Source organism: Marmota marmota, unplaced genomic scaffold (assembly GCF_001458135.2).
Source record: "Marmota marmota marmota unplaced genomic scaffold, marMar, whole genome shotgun sequence".
Classification (NCBI taxonomy): Eukaryota; Metazoa; Chordata; class Mammalia; order Rodentia; family Sciuridae; genus Marmota; species Marmota marmota.
In genome coordinates, this window is record NW_026000174.1 from 57,936,603 (window position 1) to 57,948,106 (window position 11,504).

Consider the following 11,504-nt stretch of genomic DNA (forward strand, 5'->3'; position numbering starts at 1 on the left):
AAGGGTATTACTTCCAAAAGAACAAGAATTTCAGTGAAGTGACTTAAATTCTGAGGTTGGTTTTCATCCTGGGAGTGTTTGTTGATTCTGGGCATGAGCAGGTGGGAAATCAGGGCTTTGCACTGGAACAGGGTCATAACTAGAAGAAGGGTTGGAGCAGAGACCCCAGGAGAGCTTTAAAAGAAATTTGGAAAGACACAGTTAGTACTTTTTCCCTCAATAAAATGTATGAATTGGATTGGATTTCCCCCAAAGACACTGAAATATAATGCCCTGTACCTGTGAATACCCTATTTGCAAACGATTTATTCGCAGATAATCAAGTTAAGATGAAGTTATTACACTGAATTTTAATCCAAAATAAATGTGCCCTTATAATGGGAAAAAAATCTGGACACAGAGACTGACATATGCACAGAGAGAATGCCAAGTGAAGATGGGGCAGAGAGATGGGGTGATGAGACCAAAGCCAGAGACCTCCAAAGACTGAGCATCCATCGATGGTAGGAGAGAGGCACAGAACTGACCCTCCCTCCTGGTTCTCAGGAAGAACCATGTAATAAAAAATAAATAACTAAATAACAGAAGGCAAAGAAATAGAGCATAAAAATAAGGAGAACATACAACATAAACTCACCTCCTTTAATAAATTAGTATATTTGATAATTTTCCATCAGTGTAGTGGTGGTTACATGGTTCTATATATTTTTCAAAACTCATCTGTGTATTTAAAAATGTTGTGCTTTATTATATATAATAATACTTCAAGATGCTAATTTAAAAATAACAACATGAAAAAAATACTTTTTATTTAAATCCTCTCTCATTTCTCTTTCATTCTCTACTGACTGCAAAATGTTTTTAAAATTATATAAATTTTAGGAGGTAGTTTTATTTTTACCTTCTTGTATTATAATGGATATCATCAACATTATTAGCATTAATGGAAAATAATTATCAATTCATTAGTAGTAAGCCATTGTATTTAATGGTAATGTGTGTGGGTGCAGGTGTGTGGTGCTGAGCATCAAACCCAAGTCATGTACAAGCACTGGACCTCTAATCTACACCTCCAGCCATGATGGAAATGTTTCAGAATAGGTATCTAAGAGAAGTTAAGAAATGTACCTACAGTCCCAGAAACACAAGCAATGGAGGTAGAATTCAATCACATGGTGTCTATTTGTGTTTTCAATTGGGCTGAGAGTTTTGCCTAATATTCAAAGAGTTTCAGTTTAAAGGAGAATGTCTTTGGTAACTTTAGTAGTCTACATCTCAAGGTGACTTTGAATGCATGCTGGGAGGGATCATTGGGTAAATGAAAGAGCAACTGCCCCTTAAGACAGACCAAGAGAACAGGAAAGCAACTAAATTTGCCTACTACCAGCTTTGCCTAGAATTAATTGGCTCATTGTTTGCTGTGATCCTGGGTTATCTGTGGTAAGTAGTTCACTAAGCAAATTCTTCAGGGTTTTTGTGGGAAGGGATGGCATACTTCCCCTCTGGAGGCTGGGCATTGTGAGTTTTCTGAAATATCTATAAGTATCTCGAGGAGGACAATGAGATGTATTATACACAGGTTCTGCAAGAGAACATTTTGGAGTAGGATAATTGATTGTGTGCATACTTCTGGAACAGTGAGGTTATTGTTTTTTCTAGAAATTTTTAGAAAGAGGAGTAAGTAATTTCCTGCCAACATTCCAAATCTTTTGGTAGAGTCTGATTTAGGGCTTCTAGAAATATCTATGTGGATTATCTCCTCTGCCATAGATTCTGTAATGGAAAGCAAGAGTGAATGAATCGAAAGTATAATTTACAGGTTGCACATTTACAGTCATACATGATTCATCTTCAAAGTAAACCAGTGTGGAAACAGAGAAAATTATGAATATCTTATTAGATACCATCTCTTTTTTTACCAAGAAAAAAGGTAAGTTTTCAAACCCAGCTGAATTATTTTCTTTCCTTTTCTTCCCATTCAGGACCAAGTCACTCTCATCTGATTCCATCTCCTGAGAAATCTAAAATTCCATAAATATACATTTTCCCACTTGATGATGAAAAAGTTTCAGTATTTCATGTTCTTCAGGTTTCAGTTACCTCTGCTTGACCTAGCAGTTTCTTAGGCTCAATTCCAATTGAGGATGAAGGGGGCAAGGTGTAGTGCCTAATACCTGCAGATCTCTCATTTGCGAAGTCTGAAGTCAGGACAAAAATAGGGATGCACACTGATTATATGCACTGATGCTGATGAAATGAGTATCTTGATATTGATGATAATAGTGTGGGCTTTCTAGGATCTCTTGTCAGCCTTGCTTACTATGTCTTTTTGTGGTGTAAGGCATAACAGAAAAAGTGGAGGAAACAGCAGCAAACTCTTTGGGAAATCTCAGAAGAATGCACTTTTTATCTGTGGTTCTTTGTTTACTTTGCATGAGGGATTGTCTCTCTCTCATCTCCCAATTCTGCCTTTTCAGACTCTTGTTCATAATAACATTTTTTTTTGTATTTTTGTCTTTGGTTCCTCCTACTATTCTCTAAACTTTCTACTTCTTCTCAGTAATATTTTTCAGATACACATATAAAATGCTGGTCTCTTTGACCCATCCTAAAGATTGCATTCCTTTAATAACCAAGATATGTCCTGAAAATTTACATGGTTTTCTTTGCTGCCTGTTTATGGCTATTTGATTCTGTGCTGTCTCCACCAGGATGAATGGGATGTGATTCTTCACATGGCAGTAGGGATGGAGTGTTAAGAGATTTCCATTGAACACAAAGGTTTGAGTTCTGATCTTGGGTCTTCTATGATTGCTCTCTGCTAAACTCCATCTCCCAGGTTATTCTAAAGTGTCCAAATTGAAACAGCACAAGACTGCCTTACAAGGCATAGTAAAATCAAATGAATGCCAAATGTCGAAGGAAAAGTGAGAGAAGGGTATGCTGGATATTACACGATTCAATACACACACATTTTAACAGTGGAAGACTATCAGTAAGAAACTCATGTGACTGGAGAACTCTGGGAGGGTTTTGCTGAGGAGATAAGTATTTTAATTGTGTGCTCTATCAAAAGAGAAATGGAGGGTGGAGATTATGGAAGAGTAAAGGTAATCAGATACTGAGGTATGGAAGTTTCGGAGGATGAGACTGTGGGTATATTTATGAGCAAAGAATTTTTCAGACATGGCTGGAACATGGATAAGAAGCATTGGGAAGGTAAGGGACAAGTGTGACAGTGGTACAGGGGATGGGGGTTTGAAAGTCACAGCAAGTACCTTAACCATTGTGTTTGAAAAACATAGCAATCGTTTTATTGTATGTACGAATGACTGTATTTTTTTAAGTGACAACTTTCTTATTTAAAGGATAAGAAAGAGGTTAAAGAAGAGGAGGGTGTCAAAAGTGAGAAGATAAAATATTTCAATTGGGGTCCTTTTTATTTAGACCATAGAATAGATATCCTGGTAAGGGCCTGTAGGGATCTTGAAGGGTGTTAGCAATGGCAACTTATAACATAGACATTTGTGGAACTCAGCATGAATTTCTGATGCTTATGTGTTAATAATTCTCATGATAAAATCTCATATATGTATGTAGCAAAATCACTTTAGAACTTAAGTACAAAATACTATGCAAGAGGATAATATTCTGGCTTTAGGACTATACAAATGTTCCTGTTAAAGCCGATGAAATTGAGTATATCCACAAGAAATCATTTTAAAAATAACTATGAATAAATGGCAGAAAGATCAATTGAGGAAAAGGAGCAGGAGTAGAGAGAGGGAAGAGGAAGGTACTGGGGTCTGAATTAGACAAGATATACGTTTGTACAATTATGTCACAATGAATTCTACTGCCTTATGTAACTAAAAAGAACCAATAAATAAAAGCTGATGAAGGATCTTAAATTTTATAATCCCTCACAGAGAATAGTTGAGAATGAGCACTTTTGATTCCTCTCTTAAAAAAGGAAGTAGTAAGCTGAAATTATAATGGATCGTATTTGGGATGTTTGCAGGCTGCACGACAGTTTATTTTATTGGTGCCACAGTGAATTCACTTCTTTGTGTTCCACCAAGTTTCTAAGACAGATGTCTTAATGTGGACTCTGAAATTTTTTAAGAGATAGGTTCTTTGTTACATATAAGTTCTTCAAAATCCCCCATCCAAAAACTTTTAAATCCATTAAACAACTGAGAAATTTTTGTTCTTATTTGATGAATAAATCATAATAAAAGCTGATCTCATGTGTAATGCCTTCAGATTTTATAGGTTACCAAGGACAAGGTATCCAAATTTCATAACCTGGCTTTCATGAACTGTACCTAGAAAGACAGATTGCTTTCTACTGTGTCTTTGGAGTCCAGATTACTAGAGATTTTGTGTTGATCTATTAGTTTAATATTTTTTTCTACTCATTTCCATTAAAACTTGCTTTCTTTTATCTTATCCCAAATTCCCACAGTCCTCTGTTTTCCATCTCTCTGAATTTCACACTTTTCCACAATAAAAGGACTGTTTAGATGTTTTATCATGGGTTTCCTGTATTCAAGTTACTTTGAACTTTCAATTCATTTGCTTTTTGTACATATTAAAAATATTAGGAGCTGTCATTCCTAGCTACAGATGACACCTACTTTTCTAACATCAACCACAGAGTGGCTTAAAGGATTGATGAGTGTATCTACATTTATTTTAGAACTCATAGAAATTGAAAAGAACAGGTGAACATTTTTCCCATTCCTCATAGCAATTATAGATAATTTTGATCCAGGGTTTTAAGCAAAAAAAATTTATAGACGAATGGAAAATAAATACAAATTTTATAATATTTTGAAACAAAGAACTATGTTAAAGTGGGAAAACTGGTAGAATATATAAAATGGAAAAACATCACAGAAAAAGAGAAATAAGAGAATATAGAACAAAATCAAAATTATAATTCATAATTGATAATTGTTATTTGTTACATTAATATACATTCATGTATAATATGAAAATGGCTAATAATAATCTGACAAAGAAATTTAAGATGACCATAAGGGAAATACTATCATGAAATACATGTGCCAAATGTAAATTTTATTGATGATGATTATAAGACTATAATGAAATATGAAAAAAATTATTTGTGTTAAGCTATTGAGTTAACAATGTCACAAAATAATAAATTTTGGCATGCTTCTCAAGTGTTCTGAAAAATAATCAATACTGAAACATAGTACATATTTACACATAAAAGAATCATACAGAAATACACACACATGCAAATAAACTTGTGAATGTCTCTGTAAATAGATATTTTAAAAAGTAAAAACACTTATGGGCAGTGGAGTTGTACATTTAAATGATTTGGAATGAAAATCTTTTACTTCAGTACTACGTGTTAAGCCAGTGATGCTCTATTATTGAGCTACATTCCAGCCATTTTAGTTTTTATTTTGAGAGAATGTCTCCCTAAGCTGCCCAGGCTGACATTGAACTTGGAAACCCTCCTCAGTCTCATGACTCACTGGAATTACAAGTGTTAACCATCATTCCCAGCAAGATTTTATTTTTTTTTCTCAAATCCCTCTGTTTCCTTTGAATATTTCATCACAATATGGTTTATTCTATAGTAACTGTATAGTGAGTACAGTAACACAAAATTTTGAAAGCAGAGTTTATAATAAGTAGTAATAACAATACTTTTCACTAGCATTTGTGCAATAATATTGCACTTGGAAATATATCATCATTACTATTCCAACAAAGTCAAAGTAATATTTTTCAAAAATTTAGACATTATCACACTGTAAAATAGAAAATTAAGCTATCTTAAGTATAAAAACACAGGAATAGTGATTATGATTCTGAATCAAAATCATAATATAAAGTGACATCATATGATTATTTTAATCATATAGTTAATGAGCCACATAATCATGTAATTAACAAGCACTTGGAATAGTAAAAATGTAAAATTTTATGTTGAAATTATGGACAAGTTTTAAAACTAATGTTTTTTAAAAAATAATATCCTAGGGAATTAAGTATGTTCATGTAAAAGGGGCATATATGATTTTTATAAAGCATTTCCAAGATTATAGACATATGAGAAAACTTATACTAGGTCAAAATTATAAGCAGAAAAAACTCAAAATTCTAATGAAATAATTTTTAAGTGTACAATCAAGAAAGTTTCTTTCTACTATGCCCCTTTGAGTTATTATCTAAGTTTAAATAATTTTATTACTCATAAAATTATGAAGATCAGTGAACTGATTTCTTAAACCAAAGTGCATTACTGAGAGGTAGTGAAAATAGATTTTTGGAGAACTTATTTAATCCAAGATATTAAAGGGGTAGAACATAATATGGAAACTAAAATGAGTGAAATTAACTGAGAAGAAATTTATTGGGTAGAATTCTCCAGTATTAATAATTCATATGTAATAGTGTTTTAAGATTCAAAAATTCATAGGTAAAATGACGATACATTAAATATCTGTGCAAATGTGTTTAGGTATGTAGTTATAAAACCTATTTTAATTCTGAAAGTTCAGAATAAGTTACGGCAAGTATTAGAATTTCATTTTTGATATAGGAAGGCTGAGTTTCAAAACAACCACACATCCAAGGAAAGAACAAATTCTACAATTATCTATCTAGGTAAGAATAAACATATTTGAAGGACATGTATCTTTTATTTCCCAAATGCAAAAAACTTGATTCAACCCAGTGAGTTTCTGAGTCAACAGAGAAATCTAGAAGAGTCAAGGGCAACACAATCTTAAATGATGCCAAGGGATTTTGTTTCACCACAAATGAAATGGAGGTAACGGCGCATGCTGGAACTGAAGAATTTGTAGATCAGCACACTGATCTTTTAAAGATGTAAGTTATTTTCTTCTCTATGCAGGTTAAACATTTGTCAACTGCATGCTGGCACTGACAGGGTGATACATAATGGCAGTGTGACTGAATTCATTCTGTTTGGGTTGACACAAGACCCTGGAAAGCAGAAGGCAATATTTGGGGTCTTCTTGATTCTTTACCTCATGACTCTGCTGGGGAACTTTCTCATTGTGGTGACCATTAAAACAAGCCAGACCCTTGGGAGTCCCATGTTCTATTTCCTTTTCTACCTGTCTTTTGCAGATGCTTGCTTCTCTACAACCACAGCCCCCAGACTGATTGTGGATGCCCTATCTCAGAAGAAGACCATTTCCTACAATGAGTGCATGACTCAAATTTTTGCAGCCCATTTCTTTGGCTGCATGGAGATATTTGTGCTCATCCTCATGGCCTTTGATCGCTATGTAGCCATTTGTAAGCCCTTGAGATACACAACCATCATGAGTCAGTGTGTCTGTGGTGTGCTGGTGATTCTGGCCTGGGTGGGATCTTGCATTCATTCCTCAGCATAGATTTTCCTGGCTTTGAGATTGCCCTTCTGTGGCCCCAATGTGATTGATCACTATTTCTGTGATTTGCAGCCCTTGTTGAAATTTGCCTGCATGGACACTTATGTGATAAATTTGCTAGTTGTTTCTAACAGTGGGGTCATATGCATGGTGAGGTTCACAATCTTACTTATCTCCTATGTTGTCATCCTGTACTCTCTGAAAAACCACAGTGCAGAAGGAAGATGGAAAGCTCTTTCCACATGCACCTCCCACTGTATTGTTGTGGTCATATTTTTTGGTCCATGTATATTTATATACACTCGTCCTCCCACCACCTTTCCAATAGACAAGATGGTGGCTGTGTTTTATACAATTGGGACACCATTACTGAATCCATTGATCTATACCCTAAGGAATGCAGAAGTGAAAAATGCCATGAAAAAATTATGGTGTAGCAAAGTATAACTTTAAATTGATAAATGATATATGAGGATCCTAATGTACACTCTCTGAATGGTTTGGTTTATATGGATGGACTAGAAACATAAAATATTAATGATAAGTAATCAAGATCTCTGCATATGTGTGTGTGTATATAAAAATCATAATCTCATCCCATCCTCTGGAATATGTGTATTATACCTGACTAATCACAGAATGATCATGATGTACATTTGTCTATACTAACACTTTTCCCCAGATTTATTGTAGTCCATTTGAATATGGTCATAAGAGCACTCCATAAGAAACTGGACAGAACTAAAGTTATTGTCTTGCCAACCAAAGGATTAGAAAGAATGCTTCTAGAAATCTGCCTGTTTCACTGAGGGTGTGTACAGTGATACATGCACAAACTCCTATAAAAACATGAAAGTCCAATGGAAACCTAGGCCCTGCCTGGAAAGCATCTAAGAGTTCTGTGAAAGGAGAGGGAGGAGGAGCTCACTATTTGAATGAGATAGGCCACATCAACCATCCTGTCTCCTGGGCTGGGGGCATCTTTCACATTGCTCTTCACAAAAGAGAGAGAGGAGTCCCTGAGAGGGCTTGGCATCTGGAAGATGCCATGGGAGCAGGAAGATATATGTGTAGAAGAGTGAGAAGGTAAAAGAAAAGTGTTGATTTTCCCCAGGTGGAAAGAAAGACCTTTATAGTACTTATATTTTGTTAATCACATTGGACTATATGAAAATGTACTGGAAGAGATGGAGTTTCAGGATATGCCTATATCATTGACCTTGAGTACCTTAGCTTGTCAGCTGTTGTGCTTATTTTAGGTGCCAGATATGAGTAAAGACACATATTTTTTTCCTCTCTCTTAATAGGTCCTTAAATATTTAAATTCAGATATTCTTGGAATAAAGGTCCAGTCTAATGTTTCTCACCTTTGAACTTTTAGCTTTATATAAAAGTGTTTTAAACACTTTTCGTTTTGAAGTTTTTTTTCATTTTGAAAATTACCTAATCTGTGTGTATAATGCACATTCACCCCCACTCCGCATTATAATCTCACAATGAAATATTGTTATCTTATTTCTGTACCTGAGCATAAGAGCCCAACCCTAGTGGTACACTGAAGCACCACTGTAAGTGACTTCGGCTAATGAACAAAGAACATGATATACTTTGTATGTATATGGGCTCTTCTGTCAACTGAACATGAAAATTCATTGTGTTACACAAAGACTCCCAATAACTCTGACATAGGCAAGTGGTGACAGAGAAGATTTTGACATCCCAAAGAGGATATCTGTCAGAGTTCTCAGTCCCATACTCAAAAGTGGCTAATTTGTTTATACCCTTTCCTGATGAATATTCATAATTTGTATAATTTTAGTCTTCCAATTCTGTTTTTAAACAACTGAATCTAGTCCTGTGACTGTTACATTTAAATGTAACTACATTTTACAAAAGCAGGACACAATAAAAAATAAAAATTAATTTCTTGTGTCTCTCTGATGCATTAAACAACATAGTATGAAAGAATTTATGTCAGTGCCTGAATGAAAATTCATACAGTTTCATGAATTTTCTCATTGCTATTATATAGCATAGAGCCCCAATTTCCATAGGTGTTGAATAAGGCCTCTAACAGAAATTTAAATCCAATCCAAATGTATCCCTGCATCTGTGAACCATCTTCTATCCATCCACCCTCCCCCACAGCACAATAGGGTACCTATGATTTACAACAACTAATTGCCTACTTCAGAATAGCTAATAGGATTTTATTCATTTTTAATAATAAATGTTTAAGTGTTACATGTATATGTTGCAATGTTCTGATCATTACATATATTGAAGTATCACTTTGTACCACATGTAATGCCATAGAATTATTATGTCCATTAAAAATAAAAAAGACACAAAAATTTTAAAAAATAAGTTAAAATGCCCAATGTATGTTATTTTTAAAGTTTTAAAAGTTCCTTCACTCTCTACCTTCAGTTGAGATCTGAGAACACTAAATACGAAAACTGAATAGAGAAGTCTAAAGTTTGTTCAAAGAAGGGATAATTATTCAGGAAGGAGAAAAGTCTTGGTATTTTAATAAGCTGACTCACTTGTCTATGGATGTGCCAGATGTTAAAATTCTTTTTTTTTCCTTTCTTTTTTGGGATATTTTGAAAGTCTTTTCAAAATATCCCCCTTGGCATTTTGATTGTAGTTTCCTTGATGTAGAATGAAAATATCTATTCCTTTTGGTTCCTGGTGACTCCTCCTTAGGCCTTTAAAATGGTGTGGACTTCATCATGATGCTTTGGGACCTGGTTCCTATAACACCTCCTATATCTGCTTTGGCAGACAATGAATCTCTTACACTGAGAAATCCTATCAACATAGAAACACTGTTAATGTAGGTTGATATCACCAGCAACCCTCACTGTTTTTTTTTTTGTTTTTTTTGTTGTTGTTGTTGTTTTGTTTTGTTTTTGTTTTTTGGTCGGGCATTGACTGTTTCTGCCTAGATGTTTCTGATCTCCTGGGACCAGCAATTGGGAAGGTTCTAAGCTCTCAGATCAATACACAAATGAGCAGATACACACACACACACACACACACATAAATAAAAGTGAGTGACATGCACATCTCCCCAAAGCTATTTTCAGAAATCATTTTCCCACTTAATACATTGACCAAGGGTTTATATTCTTTTCCTAGTTTTGCAAATTCATACCTTTATAAGGCCCTCTGGTAAGGAAATAGGCAGTGTGATCTGGATGCACCCTGTAATTTCATATTCATGATCTCTAGTCAAACTTTAAAATTTAACATATTAAAACATGGGAGATGTTGATTCATGAATGACTTGCCTTTCTTAACAGTGAAATTTGAGGAAATTTCATTGAAAAAGGGGCAGAACATAATTTTAATGCAATAAACATTGCTTTGCCTGCACTGTAAAGGTACATTTTAGAAACAAAGGTTTGTACACTTAAACTTATCTGAAAACAGAAAAATTTAAAGCAAATTGAACAAGGACTAATTTTAGAAAAGGGTAAAGAGGAAAGCAGAGGAGTGAGTAGATAGAAACAATGTTTGAAAACCAATTGGGTTAGAGGAAGAAGTCAAAGTGATCTCATAAACTATCTAAGACAGCTCCTGTAAAGTCCCTTTGTGATCTTCATAGTGAAAAGGGCCATTTTTTTAGTTCCCTATTTCTACATTCAGTATTGAGGCTTCTTAAAACAAAAACAAAAAACAAAACAACAACAACAAAAACCAAAAAAAAAACAAAAACAAAAAAAAAACAAAACAAAAAACAAAAACCACCACCACCACCACCAACAACAACAACAAAAAAACCCTCAGGATTCTGGAAAGTATCATCACTAGAATGTGAACAGATAAAAGAAAAGTATAATTTAGAAGTAATTTCAGCATCAGTCACTTCAAATAGCTAGGTGATAGGGGGCCTGTAGACCCAAGAGGGTGGCAATCATTCAGGGCATACTGAGGCACATGCAACCACCAATCTTGTCCCCTTACTCCAACCTGTGGGTCAGCGGAGAACATCACCTTGTAAGGTAGAAGGTTAGGACCTGAATAGGCAGAACAGGGCTAAGGAATGACAACACTTGCCTCCAGGCTTGTCTATGATATCAAAACACT

General features: G+C 34.6%; 1 protein-coding gene across 1 annotated transcript; it reads left to right on the forward strand.

Annotated features, from left to right (window-relative positions):
• The first annotated feature begins 423 nt into the window (after positions 1-423).
• LOC107159062 (olfactory receptor 4C11-like) lies at positions 424-7,856 on the forward strand. The gene is given in 2 exon segments (XM_015505608.1): positions 424-503; positions 6,905-7,856. Coding segments are annotated over 2 exon segments (1,032 nt in total).
• The last annotated feature ends 3,648 nt before the right edge of the window (positions 7,857-11,504 follow it).